Below are 23,743 nucleotides of genomic sequence, written 5' to 3' on the forward strand. Positions count from 1 at the left end.
AGTCTTTGGGCTACATCAAAACCAGTGTGTTATCCCTGCCTGCTAGTCCTGCTAGCACACATTTGCCAAGAGAAGAACCACCTTCTATTCTAAGTTAATAGAATCTTGTTTTATCTTAGAAAGTGGTAAACGAATAATTGTTTGGAAATAATAAGAAAGACTGGAGTGCTTGATTTTTCTGGCACAGTCAGAAGCATGTTTTGTGTGCACATCTGACATTTCTGCCAGCACTGAAATGTCATTGCTTTTAGGTTCTGTGGCACCAGATGTTTTAACTGTTTGTAATGTGCAATTGATGTGCATTTTGCATCATGGACAGAGGTATTATTTGGACACATTTGAATTGTATTAATAGCTATTTTCAGGTTTATGTGCGAACAAGCAGGTGAGCTTTTGCTACTGAGCTCAGTTATTATTTGAAAGGCATCAAATGTATAAGCTTCTTCATGTCATTTCAGTTAGGTCCTGCTTTCAGCTGGAATCCGATAGCCCACAGTTGAAGAACAATTTCCAAACGTCCTGTCAGCTGTAAGTCTCGGGACTATAAAGTTGTTTTTTTTTTTTTTTCTCCTCTTCCATATGCATCCCAGCAGCACAAGTAAATGTTCGGCTTTGACACTGTGCTTGGCATGGATTGTTGGCATGTTTCCTCCAGCAGCCTGCTTAGTCTGTACTAGTTATAATGCAAACATTCTAGTGCAGGGATGGTATGGATATTAAGATCCAGTCTGGACTCTGTGCTGTATCAACTTGCTTGTTGGAAAAGTATTTTATAACCTGGAGAAAAAAATTATCTTTAAAATACCACTGTGTTGAAGTTTGAGAGTAGGGAATAACTTTGCGAGTTATCGTATTCTTTTGCATCAATTTGGATATGACAGAAGATGTTTATCTTTCCAAATCATTTGAGATGTATCAATGGCTATGAAGTCAAACCAGTTTTCTCCTTCTCTGTGTTTTCTATGGGTTTGGTGCAAGAAAGTTGTAGGTTTTTTAATATTAAACTGCTTTCATTGAACTTCAGAGGATTGCCCAAATGCAACAAAAAAATAAATATTACATTCATGATACCAGGGAAAAGAAAGTTTTTCTTTCAGTTAAATGTAATCTAGAGTTGCTCTAGGATTTTATTGGCATTTCATCTAAACAAGTTCTACGCTCCATTTCTTTCCTTCTTTTACTGTTTTAATTTCAATTGAATTCCCATTTCAACAGGTTGCTAACTGTAGATCATTGAAATTCTTTTATTTTTAGAAGAAGTTATACTGGGAATCATGAACATCAAAGACTTTGTAATACTCCCAGGCTCGAAAACTGGAACCTCCGTGAGATTAAAAGCGAAGTAAGTGCATTTTATCTGATTGTGATGGAGATGTTTTTTTATCATTTTTAACAAGTTTTAATGCAACATTAAGTAGAAGAGCTTATTTGTGTGAGAGCAAGAAGAATCATGATGTGTTTCTTTCCTAGTATTTTCCCTAAGCTTTTATCCTTAACCCTTTCTTTTCTTAGGCTGTAATCTATTTTCTAAGTAAGTTATAGGTCTTATAGTGCTGAATATGTAACATATATACTTTGTAAACAAACAATACTAATGGAATCACCAGGTTAGTTGATTTTAATATATTTAAGCAACAAACCTTTCTGAATGCAGACACAATTGTATCAGCTTTGTGTTGGCCACTCTAAAGCTTATGTTGGAGTAGCGGTATCACTGTCAGCATAACCCTCTGTAATGAGATATTCTCGTGTCCAAGGAGTTTGCACCTGATCTGCCTAAACTGTTTTCAGTCTTGCTGGGAGACAGAAGAGTGACATGCCTTTAATGACACTTTTTTCAACTTTTTTTAACTTGCTGCTTTAGACATCTTCAGATGCCTTACTTTCATATAATTTCTAATGAGTGTTTTGCTGCATTAACTTCTCCAGAACTGTCAGAGAATTGCAGTTGGAGAAAGTGCAGTTAGAAACAGAAAACAAAGAGATGGAGAAGAAGTTGCAGCAACTACAGTCAAACATGAGCAGAGAAAAAGAAGACAGAAGGTAGGTTAAATTTCTATTTTAAAAAAAAAAAAAGGAATCCAATGAGATGCTCCCTCCACACCTCCTCCTGCCCCATATGGGGGCTCTTGCAAAGTTTGGAGTTCACGACAGCGTTCACTCTCCTCTTTCCAGTCTTTCTTCCCAATGATAAACTTGCTACCCTATGACTTTCTTATTTTTAAACTCCCAGGTGAAAATATATATATATTTTTTTTTTTTAAGAAGTAAGCTAACAATCCTTCCTGGCAGGGATATTCCTTCAGCAGCAGAGATTCCTTTTCCTCATTTATTCCCTCGTCTTCCTTTTTCCCCTGTCTGACCGGATTTGTCACCTTAGTTTTAAAGCAGGAGACAGAAAGTAGTTTCTCTTGCACTATTTCCATTTTATTTCTGACATTTCTAAAGAGGATACTGTTCTTAATGCTTTGATCTTGTTTTGCATGCATCTGTGTAGGCATTTTCTGTATGATGGAAGCATGGCTTGGAAAGTAAGCATAATGTAATGAAGCAAGTGCTAGGGTGGGAGTTTCAATCTCAACTCTGTTACTGTCTCTCTCTGAATGTTAGCAAATCTCTGCAACATCTGCTTCTATTTCTTTGTACTTCTGCCTGGTGTATTTTGTCACTGGAGATGCAAGTGCCTTGGATACCTCACTGCCTTAGTCTTGGTGGTGCTAAGGGCCTGCTGCTTGCAGCTCTGTAAACTTCTGCTCGAGCTGTTGAGGCGGTGTTTTCCAGATAGTGTGTGGCAGGCAGTGTGGCAGGCACTTTTTTCCCTGTATTGTTCTCTTGCAGTTGCTCTTGTAGTGTTCTCGTGGCCTTGTACCTGCAAACCCTCTTCTTATGGTGAGTTCAAATGACAGGTATCATTGGCATTTGCACCACTGGTGGGAAGATCATCCCTCTTCCCTTCTACATGTTTTCCTTACCCTTTGTTTTGTATGCGTTAGTTTGTTTAGCTCTATGTTTGGTTTTCTGTAAAACAAAGTAGATCACTCATTTTAATACTTGCTAAATATTATGCAGTAGTGTATTATGCAGTGCGCTAAAGCTGAAAAATCACTGTTTCATCTCCCTTAGTCTTAAATTCTTCCCTGCTATCTTTCATCTTCATCATAGTAGTCAATTTCTATACTGATATTCACTGAAATCTTAATTGTAGGTATGTGTTCCTGGCTTATTTTAGCTGTGCTGGATGAATGCCCCAGAGTAAATTGGGACAACGAAGACTTATCTAAGTGTACTTCTGTTACATTTTCATTCTGCTAAAACCAACATTAGAGAATTGATGGGATTTTCTTATTTTTAAAAACTTAGACCAATTTGATGGTCTAAAAAGAAGTACTTTCTTATACATTTGATGTGTTTACTACTATTAAAGTAAATGTGAAGACGGTTTCAATGAAAGGGAGGTGTTTGTGGTTTGGGGAATTGATGATCCTATAGACAAGCATTTTATTTTTGTGACGCTCTGTTCTTATTTAAGAGTCTGAAGAAAAACCTTTATGCTGCTCTTACTTACAGAAAATGTAATTTGTAAGTTCTTTCTTGCTCTTGGTTCATAGGATATCAAGTACTTATCGTTGGAAATCTGGACGGGCAGGACCAATGACCATCCAAGCACGAGTTTTGTCACAAAGCAAGGAAAACGATAAAAAGGTAGTAATCGATCAGTATATTTACAGGTAAAGCTATTTGAAACAAAACGAAGATTTAGAACATCTATGCTACAAAACATGGGAATTTTAAATACTTTAAAAATATAGAATCGTAGAATTTTCCAGGTTGGAAGGGACCTTTAAGATCATCTAGCCCAACCATCAACCTAACTCTGACAAAAAAACCATCACTAAACCATGTCAAGCACTATGTCAACCCATCTTTTAAATACCTCCAGGGATGGTGCCTCAACCACTTCCCTGGGCAGCCCATTCCAAAGCTTAATAACACTCTCAGTGTAAACATTTTTCCCAATATCCAAACTGAACCTCCCCTGGTGCAACTTGAGGACGTTTCCTCTTGTCCTGTCGCCTGTGACTTGGGAGAAGAGACCGACCCCCACCTCTCTGCACCCTCCTTTCGGGTAGTTGTAGAGAGTGAGAAGGTCTCCCCTCAGCCTCCTTTTCTGCAGGCTGAACAACCCCAGCTCCCTCAGCCTCTCCTCAATAAGACTTATTCTCCAGATCCCTCACCAGCATCGTTGCCCTTCTCTGGACCTGCGCCAGCACCTCAATGTCTTTCTTGTCATAAGAGGCCCAAAACTGGACACAGGACTCGAGGTGGGGCCTCACCAGTGCTGATGACAGGGGGACAATCCCCTGCTGAAGTTAAGCCCCTTCTGAGTAAAATTTCTGATTGTTTCCCTTTGAACTGGAGGAACATTGAGTTCTGTTTAGTGTTCAGGTGTTTGTTTAGTTGCAATAGATAGCTATTTATCATTGCTTCTACAGACTTAATATTTTAAGTGTCTAATTTGATAGCGATAGAAGTTATTGGGAGCCTATCTTTCAAATGTCTAATGTCCGTTATGAATCTGAAATACAATGCTTCATGTGAAGTTTTGAGTACAAGTTTTCTATCTTCATAGATAAAAGCTATGAGAAAGGTAACAACATTAAAAAATACAACAGTTAAAGTTTTTTCTTTAACTCAGTCACTGCATAATGGTGTCTCCATTCACAGTAGAACTCTCATATGACTCTGGTTCATTCTCTTCCCCCCACACACACTTCTGGATGTCTTATAACCTTTCTTAAGATCCTTCTGGCTTTCTTTCTCTAAGTAAAGAAGGAGACTGAGGTCTCAACTTGCGACTTGGTCCACAGCAGTTGGAGAAGTCCTGCATTCATCCCCTGAGGATGAATTGATCCCCTGATGCCAGTTGGTCAGGTGTGGGTTAAACAGATCTTTGAAGCATTCTTGGACTGAGACTGAATGCTTCTGAGTGTTTTAAAATGTGGATTAGGTTTATCAACTGACTGTAGTTCTATGACATCCTTTCTCAGAACTAAAAGGCGGAGGTAGAACTTTCCTGCTAAGTCATTGAAAAAAATGTTTTCTTTTTAGTATGTTCACAATGGGGTATTTTTCCCCTTATTCCCATTTGGAAATGAGTAGGGCAATTTTGCTCAAACTGTCAAAAAATAATAAGGATAAGGCAGATGTATGAATGGTAGAAGTTGGTAAAATTTGTAAGTAGCTGAAGACTGGACCTTGTAGGGAGTGTTATCACTTCCAACTATAATAACCTAGTCTTAGTATTTCATTCTCTGGTGAAATGAATTCATCATTTTAATAGCTTAGGCTCTTGTCCTTGAGGCTTTATCCATCATGGCAGCAAGCACGAGGTGTATCCATCATCAAATAATGTTCACGAGTGCTACTAAATACCGATTGTGATAACAGAGCTTATGTCCAGCCCAGAACTGGACACGGTGCTTCAGATGGGGCGTCACCAGGGCAGAGTAGAAGGAAAGGATGATCTCCCTCGACCTGCTGGTCACACTCTTCTTGATGCACCCCAGGATGCCATTGGCCTTCTTGGCCACAAGGGCACATTGCTGGCTCACGGTCATCTTGTTGTCCACCAGGTCTCCCAGGTCTTTTTCCTTGATCACAGACTTAACAGCTGTCATGAGCAATACATGGAATTTTCTCTTTAGATACATGCTTGGGTATTTTTTCTAGAAACAGTAGCATTTTAATTCTATAGAAGTTATGCTTTTATTTATTTTCATTAGCGTACCTTATATATAAAACTATAAATATTCTTCTATAGATTTCTTCTGGAAAAGTGAAGTTGCAAATACTCAAAGACCAGATTCAAGGTAAAGACATCTTTGTTAACTAAATGAAAACTCAGAAACTTCTGGTAGAAGATGTGGTTCTTGGAGGTTTCTGCAATTAAGCAGTGAAGAAAGCAGAGACTGGAATACTGGGTTGGTTGGGTTTTTTTTTTCTTTTCTTTCCAGAGCCAATGAAAGAACCATTTAAGCATGAAATGGCAAATACTGTAGCTCATGAAGAATCTGAAGTGAAGGGGACAGCGTGTGGACAACGTGAAATTAAGAGTGAGCTGCTGGTAAGGAATTGGCTTAAAAATTGCTTTATAGAGAATATAATGTGCATATATATAGTGGCTTTGTAGCAGCATCTAGACATATATTTATTATAATACGTGGTAAAATGGAGTGCCTTGGGTTTGTGCAGGCTGTAAGCTGTCAAGACAAGCTGTCTGACCTGGAATTCTCTTTCAGGGTCCTTCCTGAAGAGACTTATCTATGGAAATACGTATGCACATGCCTTGGGTCTAAACCCGAGCTCAGCTTCCTGTGCGTTGGCTTTTCTGCACAACGTGGTTGGATGATGGTGGTCTGTGGAAGTCAGCGTAGGAGCTGCCTCCACCCCTTCCCTAAAAAGGAGTCATTTTGATGGCAGTGTTGCTGCTTTGAAATTATAAAGTCGAGGAGCTCATTTGAGCTTTTTGCCTTAGCTATTCTGGTGAAGATTTTTTTAATACATTATTTTTGCAGTTCTGCTGGGAAAAATAAGGCTTCTCTAAGACGGTCACCTTGAGGTGCCGTGTCAACTGTTAGATGTGCAGCAGCTTAAAAAGAGGAAAAAAATTACGTATTTGTGGTTAATTTCATCCTACTTTATTTAAACGTATCTTATCTTGCTGGAATTGAAATTAATAGGTTTTTTTTTTACCTGTTTCCCAAAATATCTTGGTGATATCCACTTTAATTTTAGGATTTCCCTCTCTGATAACTACTCGGTGCGCATAAAGTAAAAGGAGGTTTTATATGCTGATCTCCCTGAATGGCAAGGAAACAGATTAAACGATTCTGTTATCGGAACTGTAACCAGTTCTTTAACAGAAAGTTTCTTTAAACTGTATCTTTATTAATTTGCCCAGCGTGTGACTGTGCCTGAAGAAGCCTGACCTCTTACTTAAATAAAGAACACTACCGTATGATTAAAAGAAGATGTACGGTTTCAGGCAAATAGGGCAAAATTGAGTGGTCTGTATATATTTTTGTAATTTTAAATACTTTAATGAGCACCAGGGTGCATTTTTAATTCTGTCTGCTTTCTGAGCCCATGCTTGCTGGCTGTGGTAGAGTGGAAATTAATATCATCAACTATGAATTGATTTATATTTAATAGAGAGATTTTTGCCTTTTAACAAGTGTAAATAGGAAACCTAGCCTCCAAAATATGATGTAGTCCTGTACTATTCGGTTTTTGAAGTAACTTTTGCAAATAGAGTAGAAAATAGCCTTTAATAAAGAAATAAATGTAGAAAATAGCAATTTTATTCTAAAAAAGTAGCACCTCTTAGAAAGATTCCCCTCCACTCTCTATTACATGCCATGATACATTTGTGTATGTATATATATATATTTTATAGAAAAATAAGGGAGTTGGAGGTGCTAACGCTCAAACCAAAAGGAGCAGATATTGTATTTGTGTGCGTTTTTCATGGTTTTCCCTGAAAAAGGGCGGTTTTCCCCGGCAGGATCCCGCCCGCCCTCACCCGCTCCGCACGGGGCTGCTGTGCCGGCTCGGGCCGCCAGGCGGCGCTGCGCCCTCGCGGGAGGCTCCCGCCTGGCCCGGCCCCCGCCCGCTTCTCCGGTGTTCCAGGCACAGCAGCTCTTCTGCTCAATTGGAGTATTGGCTGGGCTAGAAAGCGTTACTTCTGTGATGAAGCGAGCCGCGATTTGCTTTTTCCTTAATGCCTCCCCGTCCCTTGGAGGTGAAGCTGTGCTTCTCAGTACTTAATTCCTGACCCCAGTAAGGCTCGAAGGTCATGAATAGCGCTTGTAAGATTAAGGCAGCGCTGGTGGATAGCAAGGCATTGTTTTAACACTGCTTAGGTTGCAAAGGGATTGCTTTCACACTAACACACGTGACTTTCTTATTCAGTAGAAAGTTTTGCAGTTGGGGAAAAAAAGAGCTTTTATAGAAGGAAATAGCTGTTTTATTGCAATACATATTCAGGTTGTTACATGTCGGGGTTATTGAGCCTGGAGACCAGAAGTCTCCAGGGAGACCTTGTAGCCCCTTCCAGTACCTAAAGGGGCTACAGGAAAGATGGGGAAGGGCTCTTCATTAGGGAGTGTAGTGACAGGACAAGGGCTAACAGTTTTAAACTGAAAGAGGGGAGATTTAGATTAGATATTAGGAAGAAATTCTTTCCTGTGAGAGTGATGCGACACTGGCCCAGGTTGCCCAGAGAAGCTGTGGCTGCCCTATCCCTGGAGGTGTTCAAGGCCAGGCTGGATGGGGCTTTGAGCAGCCTGGTCTGGTGGGAGGTGTCCCTGTCCGTGGCAGCGGGGGTGGAACTCGATGATCTTTAAGGTCCCTTCCAACCCGAACCATTCTATGATACAGAGAAAAAAAATCATGCTGTCTTTTCTTGTGCCTTGATGGATTTTATAGTTACGCACGCCTCATGGAAAACCGAGTTAAATTGAACCTATGGTAGTGTTACATGGGTGGAGATGTCTAACAAATTGCTGGGTCAGGAGATTTTTACACAAACTCTTTGAAATATTGTTATTGGTATATTGTTTGAGACTTTTCTAAATTGTTGGATGTCGAGTATTTTTGAAAAAACATAAGTACTAAAAGGTGTTTATTCAAAAACAATTATATACCCTTGTAAGTATATTTAACAGTCTATGTTAGTTGTAATTTAAATACAGTTATAAGAGCTTGAAACTCTGAATTCCTATTTAGAATTATGTCTGTCCTGTCAGATGCCACTTTCAGCATTCCTGATTCTTTCATAGTTGGATTCCACTCACAAAGGAGTAAACTGTAATGAAAGTAAAATGTTTTACAGTACAGTGGAGACTTAAGTTGTGTGTAGTTTTATTATTCAGCTCAATAATACTCAGATTCTAACATAAAACTTTGTCTCATATCTATTATGAAACAATAAAAATTTTATAATTTTATAATTACGGTAGTAAAGAATCCTCCTAGAATTATTGTATAACACTTAATTGTAACAAACTTAAGTTTCTCATGTGTTATATTTGATTGCATTTCATAAATTGGTTGTCACAGCTCTTTTTTTGCACCAAATTGTACATGCATTTAGGACTTTATCTTTTGGGCAAAACCACTGCTTTTGTTCTCCTAAGGTTATTCCAAATTTAATCTTGATAAATGCCATGATTTGCTTTTTTAATAGCGTTTCAAATACGTATTATTATGCTTGTTTTCATTTTCCTTCATTCCTACGTTAATGATAACTGTTTTATAGCTGGTCTTAATGAATCCAAGAGAAGCCATGTCAGGAACTTTTTATGAAAAAAATGTTTGGATTCCTATGTCATTGTTACAATTACAAAGAATCAAAGTTTCTTTATTGTGAAACTGCAAGCTAATGTAAGTGTAGAAAATGAAGATAGGGTCTTGTTTTAAGTGTAAGTTGATTTAACTATTTCAGTTCTACCATATGAGGTTTTCCTGAAGGGGAATTTTATGTTTTGATAGTGTCACTGTATGTGTCATTCTGTTATCCCACTAAAATATACTTGATTATCTCATTCTTTTCTCCTGGAAATATAATCCTTTTAGTACTGCAGTAAATTGTCAAAGCTATTGGTCTGGTAAATAGATCTTTTGTCAAAATGATCCTTGCTTGTAGTATGTTAGTAGAAGGATTACATCATTTGATGGAAAAACTTCAGGTGAGAATTTAAGGAAGTCACAGAAGGATATACCATCCTGTGAGCAGCAAAAAGCCAGCAATAAATCATCTTTTTGGGGATGATGTGTTATCCTGAGTTATGCAGTCAACATGAAAGTTTTTCCATGAGCTGTTTTGCATGGATATAAAAAATATTTCACCACACACCTCTAAATGCAGGCTATTTAGGATTTTTTTTTTTAAGATAGACTGTAGCAGATCTTTTATACCTAGAACTGAAAACTGGGTGGTAACAATAGTAACATAACAATGATAAATCTTGACAATTGTAATACATTCTCTTGGAGATCCATATATATATATATATATATATATTTAAAGGGATAAGGCACTTATCTAATTTTTGGGGCTACACAAACTGGATTGAGATGTTTGAATTTATTGTGGGGGTGAAAGGCCAGTTCATTGGAGGAATACAAGGGTTTAAACTGAGAATCATGGAGTGCTATGATCACTCCATCTGCATCAGGAGAATTCCACCTTAAGTTGTCTTGATTCTACCCTGCCACCCTTTTACTTTTCTTCCTTATTCTCTCCAGTCCTACTCTGAAACTAATTAGAAGCTTCCTCTATTATTAAAGAGAGGTAACAAAAGGGTGCAGAGAGAGATGCTAGTGATCAAAGTAGGAGAAAATTAGCACTGAGTTCAGCTGCTAGGAAGTTTAAGATGAGGCTAAAACAAATAAAAAATAATTCTCTAAAATCAGTTTTGCAATTCTTGCATAAGTATTTTGAAGCAATTGAGCAAAACATCAATGAAGATGTTGTTTATAGAAATAACGCAGCAGGGTGAGCCTTTCGAGTATTGATCTATTGTTACATACTGTCTGCCGGAGAACCAGAAGGAACTATACATAATGCAACTGTGCTTGCTCAAAGAGAGCAGGTGTATGAAGCTACATCGTTAAAATTAACTCCTCCAAAGGAAAGTGACTTCCACTGAATTCTATTGTAATGTTAAGATTATTTTGTTCATGTTGTGAAAAAGAAATCAACACAATCTTTAGCTATTTACTTTTGAATGCATGTGGCATAGGAAACAATGAGCCAAGAAGGGCTATTACAGAGAGAAATTCCTTTCTTTAAGTGTGTGCTTCTGTGACCTCCATGTGTTGGTGATGTTGGGGAATAAAGATTTGCTAACAATTATGGGTGATTATGGACTCTTAGGTTTGAGGAAAAAGACAAAGCAGGCATGTTCATACAGTATACTTTGAACCTTATTCATCCTGCACAGCAGTGTAAGAATCGGAGGAAGACTGCAAAAGGGAAAAAGTAACTGCTATTTGAAGTGATTAATCTCCCTGCATTTGTATACTCACTGGCACCTTAAAAGTACCATTTAATGAGCAACAGCAGCTGCAAAGTCACTGGCTCGATTATAGTGTAGAGTAGATGGAAAGGAGACGTGAATACATCCTGGTTTTGCAATGGCTGCTTGACATATTTGACTCTTTCTGATGACACTTTCTGCCTCTGCCTTTACTGCTCTTGTGTTTTCGTGGTAAGAACGTGTTCCTTACTTGGGGTTTTTACAGACAAAAGAGCTTTACTTCTGCTCTCCGTGCATACGGAAAGGTTGAACATAAATTTTTTGTTTTGTTTTTGCTTGATAATCATTCAAGAGTTGACAATGAAAACCATCATGTTACATTTCCGCAGTGATTTTCTTTATTCTAATGAAGGTTGCAAATCCCAGTGTGAGTAAAACTGTTATTCTCCTTCTGTAGCTATTTTCAGTCAAGCTCATTTAGTTCTTGATAGTTTGGACTTTCCTGGACTATTTGTGTGTGAACAGGTATTTCAGTTCCTTGAATGAACATTTTCCTCCTGTTGACCTCTACAGATGTGCTTATGTCTCGTGAAAAGCTTCAGTAAGCAGAACTTAATTAATTAATTAATTAATTATTTGGAGAATAAGTCTTATGAGGAGAGGCTGAGGGAGCTGGGGTTGTTCAGCCTACAGAAAAGGAGGCTGAGGGGAGACCTTATCGCTCTCTACAACTACCCGAAAGCAGGGTGTAGCGAGGTGGGGGTCAGTCTCTTCTCCCAAGTCACAGGTGATAGGACAAGAGGAAACGGCCTCAAGTTGCGCCAGGGGAGGTTCAGATTGGATATTAGGAAAAATTTTTACACTGAGAGTGTTATTAAGCTTTGGAATGGGCTGCCCGGGGAAGTGGTTGAGGCACCATCCCTGGAGGTATTTAAAAGACGGGTTGATGTAGTGCTTAGAGACACGGTTTAGTGATGGTTTTTGTCATAGTTAGGTTGATGGTTGGACTAGATGATCTTAAAGGTCCCTTCCAACCTAGACAATTCTGTGATTCTAATGAAGTACATTGCTCATAAATTTGTTTAAATGGTATGTGCTGCATTAAACACCTCACTTAGTCTGTCCCGTGTAGCACCTAATGGAATATTCAGATTATTCAATTTTTGCTCACACATTTGCACACTATTGATTATTGAAATTATTATGTGTGTATTTTACCCTCACTCTTCAATATGTAGTTACCTTCCTGCTTTTAATAGTGTGGAACAAAACAAACAAAACATTGGTGGAATGTTTGATTGTGTTTATAATAAATGAATGGTTTCATAATGTTTCATTAACAGACAGAAGCTGATATATGTGTTGGAAAATTGGAAGTCGTTGATCACTTCATCAGGGAAGTAAATCTGCATGAATTGAAAGTTAATCATGAGCAGAAGAAAGTAAATAGCGAGCACCAGGTCATATCAGACAAGTTTTCATCTTTGCTAGCATCAGTAGGCAGTGCTGAGGTAGTGTACAGTTATTCTTTTTATTGTTTGGGACATCTTAGGCATAGTCGCCTTAGGTGTTCCCGCAGTGTGCCAAGTGAGGGATGGGGCTGTCAGACTTGCACAGCTCATTGATCCCTGTTCATGTCTGTCAATGTAATATCCATCCTGCACATGTGGGCTCTCCATGGCTACTGCTTTCTGCTGCTAAAAGTATTGAAGTTAAGTTTTTTGTGTATTTATATGAACTTTCTTTTGTTTTTTTTATTTTGCCGTTGATAAAACATGGCAATGTAGTTGTGAGCAAGACCTCATAAAAATTGAGTGATCTTGATTACCAGGGTAGCTGGGCTAAGCCCAGAAAACAGGGTGCTGCATTTCCATAACTGATACTGAAAACGTTGTTGTAACTGGGGAGAGGATTATCATCAGAAGTGCTGTATTAATTCTGTTGTGGAACTGATTTAGGAACTGTCCACAGAAACAACCTGTACAGGCCTTGAAAATCAGGACAAAGGATTATTACTAAACGGTACATTTAATGAGGAGGAATCTGCAAAGTCTTTTCAGGAAGCTTTGCTGCAATGGAGAAAAGGTAATCATGATCACAGAAAACAACTGCGTGCCAGTGAAGTCCTATCAGGTATGGGTTTTTTTTTTTTCTGTTTTAATTGCATTTTAAAAACATTAGGAGCCATTTTGGTGAGTTAGCAGATTTTTGATCAGTGAAGGTAGATGTTCTCTTAGAATATTAAATGTTTCTTCTTAAGTTTTCTGTGTTTCTTCAGAAATTAACAACAATCTCTGAGGTTGGTTTTTTTTTTTTTTTTAATAACCTGCAGATTAGTGTTTATCCCAACCGTAGTGTTGGCCAGGTTGTTTAGCTTGTGTCCCTGTGCTTTTCTATGTACTTTCTATTGTTTCTCATGTGAGACCTTAATATGACCTATAACGCTCAAGCATAATGTTACAGCTTTTAACAGACAAGAGATGTACATGGCTCAGGATTTTGCATGTTATATCCATGTATATTTTCTGCTTGCCTTCCACACGCTCTTAGTATTTCTTTGTCCCAGCGAAAAGATGCAGTCAGCTGAAATATGCATGGAAAAATATGAAAAAACTCCTCTTGTCTGATTGGATTTGTGGAAGCTAGCCTCTTTCCTCCAGTCTGGTGCTTGTTCTCTACGTGGTTTTGTACAAAAATATTATACTGATTTCTTTCTTTTTTTTTTTTTTTTTTCTTTCTTTTCTCTTCTTTCCTGTGAAATGGTGGGATTTTTATCTGTGGAGTCATGGATTGTCACCTACCTCCACATCCCTTGCCCAATGTGGTAATCTTCCTTTATATGAGAAGCTGTGATAAATGAGGTTTTACTGGCTACCCCCACTGCTGACTGCATCATGTAAAATGCTGGCCATTTAGATTTTGGAATTATGCAAAGACTTAGCTAGGCATAGACTACTAATGTGATATTCATTCAAAAATAATATAGTTAAATGGCAAGTTTATAAATCTGAATAGCTGTATAAATCTATTTTAAATAATTCCAATAGAATCGGTGGGAATTTGTGAGGTACAGACCAATCTTACTGTTATGAAGGAACCTATCCACATTGAATTCAAGAAGGATGGCCTGAGCTACATGGAGAAACTCTTGCTTAAGAAATACAGAAGGTATTGTTGAAGTTGCCGGTAGCAATGAAAGAGGTCAGAAATACTTAATAGCATTAACAAAAAATTCCATTGAAACTTTTAAAATATTAGATACATTATCAAGAGTTAAGGTGACCGTATACAGTGTGCTTTATTGTGATAATATAACCATTATAACCAGACTTGATGACTTAATATTTCGGAACTGCTGCAGAGGGAGTAGTTGGAGGGAATCTTCTGGCTGTCAGTTTGTTGTAGTATTTGAAGACTGGTAATGATACATAGCTGCTTGATGCTACAGGAGTTTTATACAGAAAAGGAAGTACGATCTTCAGGATGCTTTTATAAACATTAGAGTTGTTTTTTTAGTCCCTGAGGTGCGAGGTCATCTCAATGAAATTAAGAGGAGTTGCCGCTTTTCAGCAGCGGTTAATACTGCTGCAGTAAATAATGTGGGGCGGTTTTTTTTTTGGTTGGTTGGGTTTTTTTAATGACTGTGATATTATCTTTAAAAAAGATGACTTCAAGATTGATTTCTTTTCCTTTTTTTAGAACTCCTGTTGATCAAATTTCTGGTAGTTGCGTTAAAGATTCAAGGCCTGTGCAGACACTGAATGTACATCAGTCTGTGACTGGAGAAGGGAGAAAAGGAGATGATGATGTTGATGACTTAACAGGTGTAATAGATTTCTATTTATTGTATATAACTATTAAATACTTGGGATTTTTTTTTTTACTATGACTGCTGAACAATTACGTACTTAATCAGTTTCTGCTTAAAGAAAGTAACAATGAAAGGAGAAATTTATGATATTTCATAAAAAATAAAAAGTTTGCATTTGTATAGATGAATCTTGAACAGGAAAAAATACAAAGGCATCAAATTAACTATATTTCGTAGTTGAAGAGGTGAAGAGATATTGGACATCTGTTTTTAGAGCGCAAGTACCCAACACTATTTCTGAAAGTGCAGAATCATCTTTGAAAATTGAGTTCCTTGATGATGTAAGTATGTAATAAATCACTATATGAATCTTCACAGTGATCCTAAGTGGTTTGTTTAAATGTTGATCTTTTAAATACTTAAAGTACCAACAGCTAAATAATTTCTAATTTTTAGAAAAGGTGCATTTTTTATCTTTTCCATACAAATGCGGAAAATTTACCTTCCACAGTTTCCCTGTAAATTTTTTCTGTTGTGTCCAGGGACCCTTACTATACACAAATTATACAAAAATAAAATCTGCAGGCTTTTAATCACTTGAGCTAATATTTTTTTTAATTTTAGCCTTATGATGAATGTGGTTTCTTTGGTTTTGTTTTTTAATTAGTCTTATGGCAAGGACTTGGAAGAATCATCTGACTTCTTGTTGGCGGAAGCTGGGGCTACGGGAATGAATAAGCAAGGAAAAGCTGAACCACTGAAACAGTTTGAAAGGTATCAGAAATGCAGAGATTATTTGGAAGAGGAAAGGGAATAAATGGAATAAACCTAACTTCTGACTTAGTTGTGTTCCTAAATAACAGACGCTTTTATTTGCAGGCAGTCATACTTCATATGAATGGGGAGAATCCTTGATTGTAAGTTGTAAATTGTTTATCTTTAACATGCCTTAAAACATCTTAAACACAGACTATGCCAGTGTCGTGACACTTAGTTACTCCTCTCCCTCCCTTTACGTGTCTTCCAAGATCCTGTCTGTGATTGCTACTTTTGTGCTTGAAAGTTTTCGTTTGAAGGACCTAATGATTCAATGACTAATTTGTAAGACGTTCAAAGAACAGTTTGGCAATTAATGGGCATATGACATGTTTACCATTAAAGTTAGTGAGCAGTAAGTTTCTGTCTTTGATTTTTGTCAGTGAGCAACCAAGGTGTATTAGTTGCCTGTAACTAGAGAGACATCATTTTGAAATGTCTTTGTTTGCTTGATCACGTCAATGTTAAACCATGTAAAATGCATTTCTTTATATATTTATGTCCTGAGTTACAGGTAGAATTTCTCTTTTGTATGTTCTTAGTAGGAGCAGGGACCAGCATATAGACAAATCTGTAATTGGTCAGTGTTGTGTACTTTTAAGATACTCTCAGTTGACTACTCTTTTAACTACAGGCAAAATTAAGAGTCCTAATAATTAATGATATGTGTGCAATTCTCCTGATCTTCCAAAATTTATTTATGATTAGATGTCATCTGGTTTGTTATATTATATTCTTCTAGTCTTTCCTCCTTCCTCTTTCAAAGTGGTTCAGCAGTTGCAGATAAGAACGACACGGTACAAGACCTTTTGCAAAGAGAATCTGTAGGCCTAATGAGATGTCCACAGCTGACACTCAATATTTTTTTTATCTCTTCCTCTTGACAGAAATCCTGTTTCTTCTAAAGAAGTTTCTCAAGGTAAATTTTGAAAGTTATTAGTATGATATACATAAGTGTATACAGTTTTAGCATTCTTATATGGGATGTGGTAATCAACTATGATGGTTGTCTGAAAAAAGTAATTAAAGATCGTTAAATCATATACCATTCCCTGAGCTATGCAGGTCTCTTGACCACAATTTGATGGGCTGCGCAAGCTATTTTGAAATGGTAGGCATCTGCTATGACAGTAATCTCAAAGCTGTGAGCTCATTTTATGGCTTAGGGATAACTTCAGTGGAGGTTTCATATTTTAAGTTCATGAAGAAAACATAGTAGACTTGCAGGTTATAGTTCATATTCATTTCCATAAAAAAAATTCCTATTTTCATTTTTTTGTTGTAGAAAAAATGGTTGACTGCAGTCGTCTTGAAAGAAATGCAGTGCAAAAGGAGAGTATTGAGCTAAAGGCTATGAGAAGGTCACTTAGCTCCTGTGAACTACCTGAGAAGTTCTCTAACCCTACTGAACTAATAAGCAACAACTATCGCCTTGAGACACAATTGCAGAAAAACAATAAAGATTCACAAGAGCTGGACGGTGTCTGCAATAGCCCAAGTTTGGTTTTGCCTGTAATTATGAAATCTTCATTGGTAAAATATTTTATCTTTGATTGCTAAATAAACTATGTTGCTTAATCTCCTTTCCCAGTTTAGCATGAGGCAACATACCATGTTCCTGAATCAGTTTAGAGATAGTGATAGTTGTGTGGTTACCATTAAATAATCTACCACTTTTCCCCAGGAAACCTTCAGGAACCCTGCCCCAAAACAATCAAGAGTGTGGTTTTAATCAGAGGATTGTCACTGCCTACCATATTTCATATGTAGGGGATGAAGCCCTCTGGGCTTTCCGCTTGTATTGTCAGTCTTCTGTTGACGTTCAAAAAAAGCAAATAAAAGAACAGACTAGTCTCAGACAAATAAAAAAAAAAAAGTGTGTTGGGGTAGAAGGCAGCTCTTCCCATGTTACTCCCCATGTTAGAGGTCACTTTACCTCTCAACTGAATGCTAGAAATTGTAGATACTCTTATGTAACCGAAATTATTCAAATGTTCTTCTGCTGAAAATAAAATTGAAAGCAAAAAATCATGGAGGAGGTTGGGACATTCGATTTGGAGTCATTGTTAAACAGTATTACTCTAGTTGATGTACACAAAGATAAGTGAAAACAAAGAAAAACTGCTTTACATTTCCACTGTGGCAGAATAGACTCAAGCTCTCACATCATTAGCGATTGAAGTTTATAGGATTTTAAAGCATATATCATGCAAAAACATCATCCTTATGAATATCTATTGCACCAGACTATCAGAATCTTTCCAAATTTTATGAAGTGAACATTTTACTGGCAATTTATGAAGTTTCATGTTTCTTTTCCTGTTTCTAATATATTTGTGTTTTATTCAAGTTACAGGATGTAGCCAAAAGACAGAAATCTGTTTCTACGCAGTTTTGGGGACTTGAAGGTTTCTTTGTAGGTGCAAACTGTAAAGGAGTAATGCTTGAAGCACATTCTCCACCCTGTGCTGGCTCTGGCCCTATGGAGAGTAGCATTCTGTTTCCAGGTAATGGTGTGTGAATGAAGTCCTCAAACAATACACATATTTATCACTGTTGCTGTAAGACGTCCTTATCTTCATGTAACATCGTTCTAGCTTACTTTTAGAAGTCTCTTCAGGGTAACAGTCATGCCAACACATGCAAGCGGTGCTTTGGAAGAGTAAAATAAACTTACTACCTTGAGTAAATTACATCAATGCAGCGCCATAGATTTATATGCTTCTTTATGTCCCCTGAGAATTTGGTTCCAGTAGGAATTTCTGCTTTCCTTTGTGCATAATACCTTTTTTTTTTTGTGTGTGACGTGTGTCATTATCCTATTGCTTTTAATGGTGTGTATGAAACAACACGTAAAATGCTTGCTGCACATGAATATTAATTTGATCAAGTATGTCACTTGAATTTAAGCTTGTTAGTGTGTTATATATATATTTTTACATTATGTGTAGAAAATTTGTTGCATGACTGCTTTAAATCACACACATTAAATGCAGCAAATATAGTAACAGTAAATTCATATTAACACAAAACCTGCAAATGATTTCCTCTAATACTTTTTAATTTCAGGAGGTGGAAACTGGGTTACTGAAAGGAGCTTGAGTGAATACGCTGATGACTCTGTAGCTCAAGGTGTCCTAGAGAGTCAGTTGAACAGACTTTCAAGTGGTTTGGAGACTCCAAATAAAATTTCTTCTCTGGTAGCAGGGAGGCCATACTCAGGTAAGGATAGAACAGCTTTGAGGTCCTCCTTTAACAGGCTAATTTTTTGTGTGTAAAAGGTAGAAGTGCTTGTGATGATGATTCTGTCGAATTTAGGTAATTTTTATATCTTCATCTATTTATTCATATTTTGGGTGTAATGGCATTGTTTTTGTAAGAATGGGGGTTTGAGTTAAAAATTACCTCTTTCCAGCTGTCACTAATAATTCTTTTTACTGTGCTTAGTTTCTACTCCTACTTCTACCCTATTAATTCCTTCTTAGCTTGAATATTTAGATAATAATAATCTTGTCTAGAACAAGATTACGTATTACTGTGTGTCTTGCAGCATCTAGTACAATATGGTTTTGATCTAATAAAAGATTTCTTCATGCTACTGAAATAAGTCTGTCCTGGGTTGAGAGACACAGGACTAACTTTTCTTCTAATGCTGGGGAAAATTGCACTTTTAGAAGACTCTAGTGTCTGAATCTGTGAAAATATTTACTTTATAGCCAGCCAGGCTCTGTGGGATTCAAGGTTAGTGTTTTCGAGCCTTGCCAGGTGCAGGGACAAGGAGGAGCAAGGCCTGGGCATTTGACCCAGGCTGGCCAACAGGAGTATTTCATACCATGAACGTCACACCCAATATAAATTAGAAAAGTTTGCTGCGTAGCCGGCTCTCTCCCTGATGGCGGCGGGTCCAGACAACTCCTTGCCCCGGTGCCGGAGCCCTGAGGCCTTCCCTTCCTCCTGAAGCCATTGCGCTCCCAGCGTCCGATACTTGCTATCCACTGCTGGGAGTGCACAGCTTCCTACTGATATAGATGGCTGAGTATAATTCCTGTATATCTTATATCAGTATTGGGATTAATACTGGTTCTTTAGTATTATTGTTAATTATTTAGTCTTAGTCTATTAAATCTATTTATATTTCAACCCTTGTGTTTCTTTGTGTTCCCCAATTCCCCTTTCCAGGTGGGGAGGGGTCATCGGGTGATAGAATAATTGTCTAACGACAATAGATTGTTATGGGTTCTCTCAAACCATAACAAAGTCTTATTACATGAACGATAAGAATCAAGGAAACAAGTAACGCATAACTGCCTATGCACTTCTTAGTTACTTTTCTCAATTTCAATTGTATCCATCTGAAGGAATGTACCTTACATTATTTCTCTCATCTTAAGCAAGCAGTTTGGCATTTTAATTTTAAAAACACTGTGTGTAGAAATTGAAACTGTCAATTTGGAGTCCCTGAAAAATATTTGAAAGTGTCTGTATTTTATTCATGTTGCATTAAATAAAAAAAAAAAAAAAGAGAAAACAGAACCAAAGTTTTAAGCTTTCTACACACATTCTTGGTCTCTCCCCTCCCCCAAAATTTGTGCCATTGCACATAATATTAAATAAAATATTTTTTTCTGAAAGGTATCCCTGAGGTATGAGGTGCTACTTCCCAGTATAATTGTAACCTGTTTATTAACATTTATTAATTCACAATTGTAAGCAAAATTAATAATCTGTTTGAATCTATTCATAGGTTTAACTGCAGTTAATGTCATTAATGAGCTGAGATTGAATTATTTTTGTGTGAAATCTTAAATTATTAGAAGTTGTGAACTTTTCTGTTATTTCAGGGGATGATTCTAGAAGACCTTGGTCAACAAATGTGCTACACTGTAAATTGTCTGGAAATTGTCCAACAAACACTCAGTCAAGACCAAAGAGTTCACCTGTGCATACGTTGGGAGTTAATACTGAGATATCGGAAAACAAGTGCATTGATATAACTAAACAAGATGAGGATCTTTGGGAGTATATTGCTGACCAAGAAGCCCTACTTATTCTGGAAAAAGAATTACTAAGTTATACAGGCAAGTGACAATATTGTTTAGGGTTTTTTTCCTCATATTTTGAAGTAACGTCATGAAATCAAGTAGCTGTTTCATTTGCCTTCTCAGATCTAACTGATTTTGGTGCAAAAATGTCCTAAACCATTTGACCATGCAAGACTTCTTTGTGGTTGAACAGCGATTTATTTCTGTTCGATCATACTTTAATTTACTCTTAATTTAGTAAAGCAAACTGTTTCATGCAACTTTCTTAAATTTTTTTACCCCCACGCAACTTTCTTAAAATTTTATCATCTCTTGCAGTTTTGTTGCAGAAGTCTGCAAGATGTGCTTGGTACTATTTCAGACCATGAATTTCATTTAAATAAGTATTCTTTCCTTGGATGTTTAATAACAAACACCCCAGGTGTTGTTAGAAATTAGATGGTCTTCTTAAGACCATCTCCTTGTTTTTTTGGGAAGTTGGGGTGTGTGTGTGGGGGTGTGTGTGTAGCAGTGGCAGGCAGCCAAGGTCAGCCGGTTACACTTGAACAGAATGAGTGAGTTCTGGTTTTGTTCTTTGAATACTGGGGAAAAAAAGAAAGCTTGGGCTTGGGATGCTTCTGTTCCACCTCAGTGAGGAGATGGGTCAAGTGTCTGAGACAATTTTTGCCATAAGCAGCCTTGATGGACTGCATCTCTTTGGCTGTAACGTATTCCCTCCCTTCTGAGTTGCTGTGGTGCTTTTATATGGGTAAATCCTGGCTGTGATGCATTTTCAGTAAACAAGAGTAGTCTGGATTCCAGAGTGGCCTATATTTAAAAAGTTTTTTACCTTAGGTTATGCTCTACTTTTTCATACAGCTCTTCTGTGAGGCTTCCAAATACCACGTTTCAGGACAGCTGTCCTTCCTTTTTTGATACATACTCATCAGAACCCATGTGTTTGGAAGAGTTCCTCTTGTAGTGCTTGAAGAATGAACATCCATGCTGAACACGCTCAGAGAGGAATAGGGAAGGAAGTTATTGTTGAACTGTCCCATTCTTTCTCTCCCTTTTCATACCACTTTCTTGGAATACTTTTCACTTAAAAGTTCATAGCAGAGACTTATGGCAACTGGGAAACTAGTAAGATACTTACATACCTGTATGTGTGTTGTATAAGAAGCATGGACTGTGACCCGAGTTGAGCATCTTTTTATATTGGTGGATGTGGGATATATCCTGTTACTCTGTTGTAATATATACTTCCATTAGGCAGCTCCCTGAGTTCTACATTTGCTGCTGTGTTTTGAGATCACATAGGTAATAGTGGGCCCTATTGTGTAAGGTTTCATACCGTACTGGCATAAACATCTTGGAAGCAAACCCTTTCCATTCCTTTTAACGATACAGGAACCATATAATAAAAAGTCCTAATTTATTTGAGGGTTTGTAGTGACATACTTCATCAGCTAGAGTTGTTTTGAGACTTTTAATGACGAGTTTTTGTTGATACTGTGAAATTCTTTAAAATTGATAGTGTAGATAGATACTCCATTTTTTTGTTTATATTCATTCCTGAAATCACCTAAAATATTTCAGGTCCTGAAAAACATTACAGCTTAACTTCTGAAGATGTAACCTCTCCCAGCAGACACTCAGAGAAGATATACAGAAACCCTACCGATTTACATAAAAACCTGGAGCTAAAAGACGAAAGCGGAGTTGATACTCTCAGGTTAGTTAAACTTGCTGAGTATGTTTTTATGTTATTGTAAAATGCTCAGTATGCCAAACATCTTGCCAGAACTGAAATAAAAACAGTCTTGACTTTCTGGTTGTACTTTACATGCTGATTACAGATGTCAGCATGACCTATTTTGTATCTTGGTGATCTAAGCCAGTACTCTCTGGCAGCTCAGATGAAGAATTAAGTGATATATTTTGTTGTTGAGACTCCAGATTTTGGGATTGTGTTTTTAATTTTTAATGCATTAGTTTATAAGTTTATAAAGTATGTCTATTAGAAATCTAAGTTCTTTGGTTGTAAGGTACCTTTAAAAAAGAGCAGTTTTGAACTGGTGAGCCAATAAAATTTAACTCACTGTAACTTATTATAGCAATCTTTTATATTGCCTTGGAGACTAAGGAGATGACTGGATACAAGGAAGTTCCCAAAGTTCTCTCTGTCACTGGTTTCTTACTATGATCTCGTAACTAGTAAGGGTCAGTGAGACACTATGAAGTTAACTACATGCTATGAGAATATAGCTCATTCAGAGGTTTGTGATTGGTTGGGTTTTATTTAAAAAAAAAAAAAGATCATAATATTGAAATTGCAAGTCAGTAGAAAACTGAACAATATTTGCAAATAGTGCAGATACTATAAATGAGACCCACTTTCCTGGTTTACCTGTTCTAGGCTGTGGGATTTCTCTATTAAGGTGCAATAGCAGCAATGTTATTTGCTGCATATTTGTTTAAGAGGTGAAAATGTCTGTGACGCAAACTGAGGGGAAAAAATGAATGTAGTAGCTTGTAATGTATGTATACTTGCAAAATATACAGCAAAAGCTATTTTCATGCCTTTTAGTTCCACATATGTGAACATACGTCGCTACGGCTTAAAGCAGAGTAGCCTGAGGAATTTGAGCTGCTGAAAATCACTGTTATGTTTCTTTTAAGGGGCTGGGATGAAAGCCAAGTTGATGATGAGGAAGAAATTCTGGAGGATAAGCAACAAGTTCTTGCATTACAGTGAACATGCAGAGAACTTAATGCAATTTCTGTCTTTGTGCGTCATACAAAACCAAGAAGCAAATGAAGAGTGGTCTTAAGTGCTGCTCAAGATATTATTTATTAAGGATTATTTTGTAAAACTGTCAATAAAAATTCTTTAAAATCCCTTGTTTTTTGCTTATTTATTAGTATGAAGAAGTAACAGAATAGAAGAAAACTAGTCTTCTGCTATTACTTTTTAGGTTTTTCTTACTCTTTAATTTGTATTCAATATAAGGCTTCTTGCCCACAGGTTGAATTTTGTGTCTCCAAATGCA

General features: G+C 37.2%; 1 protein-coding gene across 1 annotated transcript; it reads left to right on the forward strand.

Moving 5' to 3' along the window:
- The first annotated feature begins 1,274 nt into the window (after nucleotides 1-1,274).
- Nucleotides 1,275-23,448, forward strand: ZBBX (zinc finger B-box domain containing). Its single transcript, XM_074153862.1, has 18 exons — nucleotides 1,275-1,342; nucleotides 1,930-2,043; nucleotides 3,609-3,702; nucleotides 5,822-5,870; nucleotides 6,015-6,124; nucleotides 12,386-12,553; nucleotides 13,001-13,175; nucleotides 14,090-14,210; nucleotides 14,742-14,866; nucleotides 15,091-15,194; nucleotides 15,521-15,627; nucleotides 16,557-16,588; nucleotides 16,955-17,202; nucleotides 18,020-18,176; nucleotides 18,739-18,891; nucleotides 20,511-20,747; nucleotides 22,290-22,425; nucleotides 23,373-23,448. Exons 1-18 carry the CDS (start codon nucleotides 1,275-1,277, stop codon nucleotides 23,446-23,448), a joined length of 2,274 nt encoding a protein of 757 aa, XP_074009963.1.
- Nucleotides 23,449-23,743: the final 295 nt, after the last annotated feature.

This window comes from Numenius arquata, chromosome 9 (assembly GCF_964106895.1).
Source record: "Numenius arquata chromosome 9, bNumArq3.hap1.1, whole genome shotgun sequence".
Lineage (NCBI taxonomy): Eukaryota > Metazoa > Chordata > Aves > Charadriiformes > Scolopacidae > Numenius > Numenius arquata.

Excerpts from the sequence above, each read along its gene's own strand:
- ZBBX (XM_074153862.1), top strand. The coding sequence starts at position 1,275 with ATGAACATCAAAGACTTTGTAATACTCCCAGGCTCGAAAACTGGAACC. Across the intron at positions 5,871-6,014 it reads ACTCAAAGACCAGATTCAAG|AGCCAATGAAAGAACCATTT; the intron begins GTAAAGACATCT and ends TTTTCTTTCCAG. Across the intron at positions 15,195-15,520 it reads AAATTGAGTTCCTTGATGAT|TCTTATGGCAAGGACTTGGA; the intron begins GTAAGTATGTAA and ends TTTTTTAATTAG.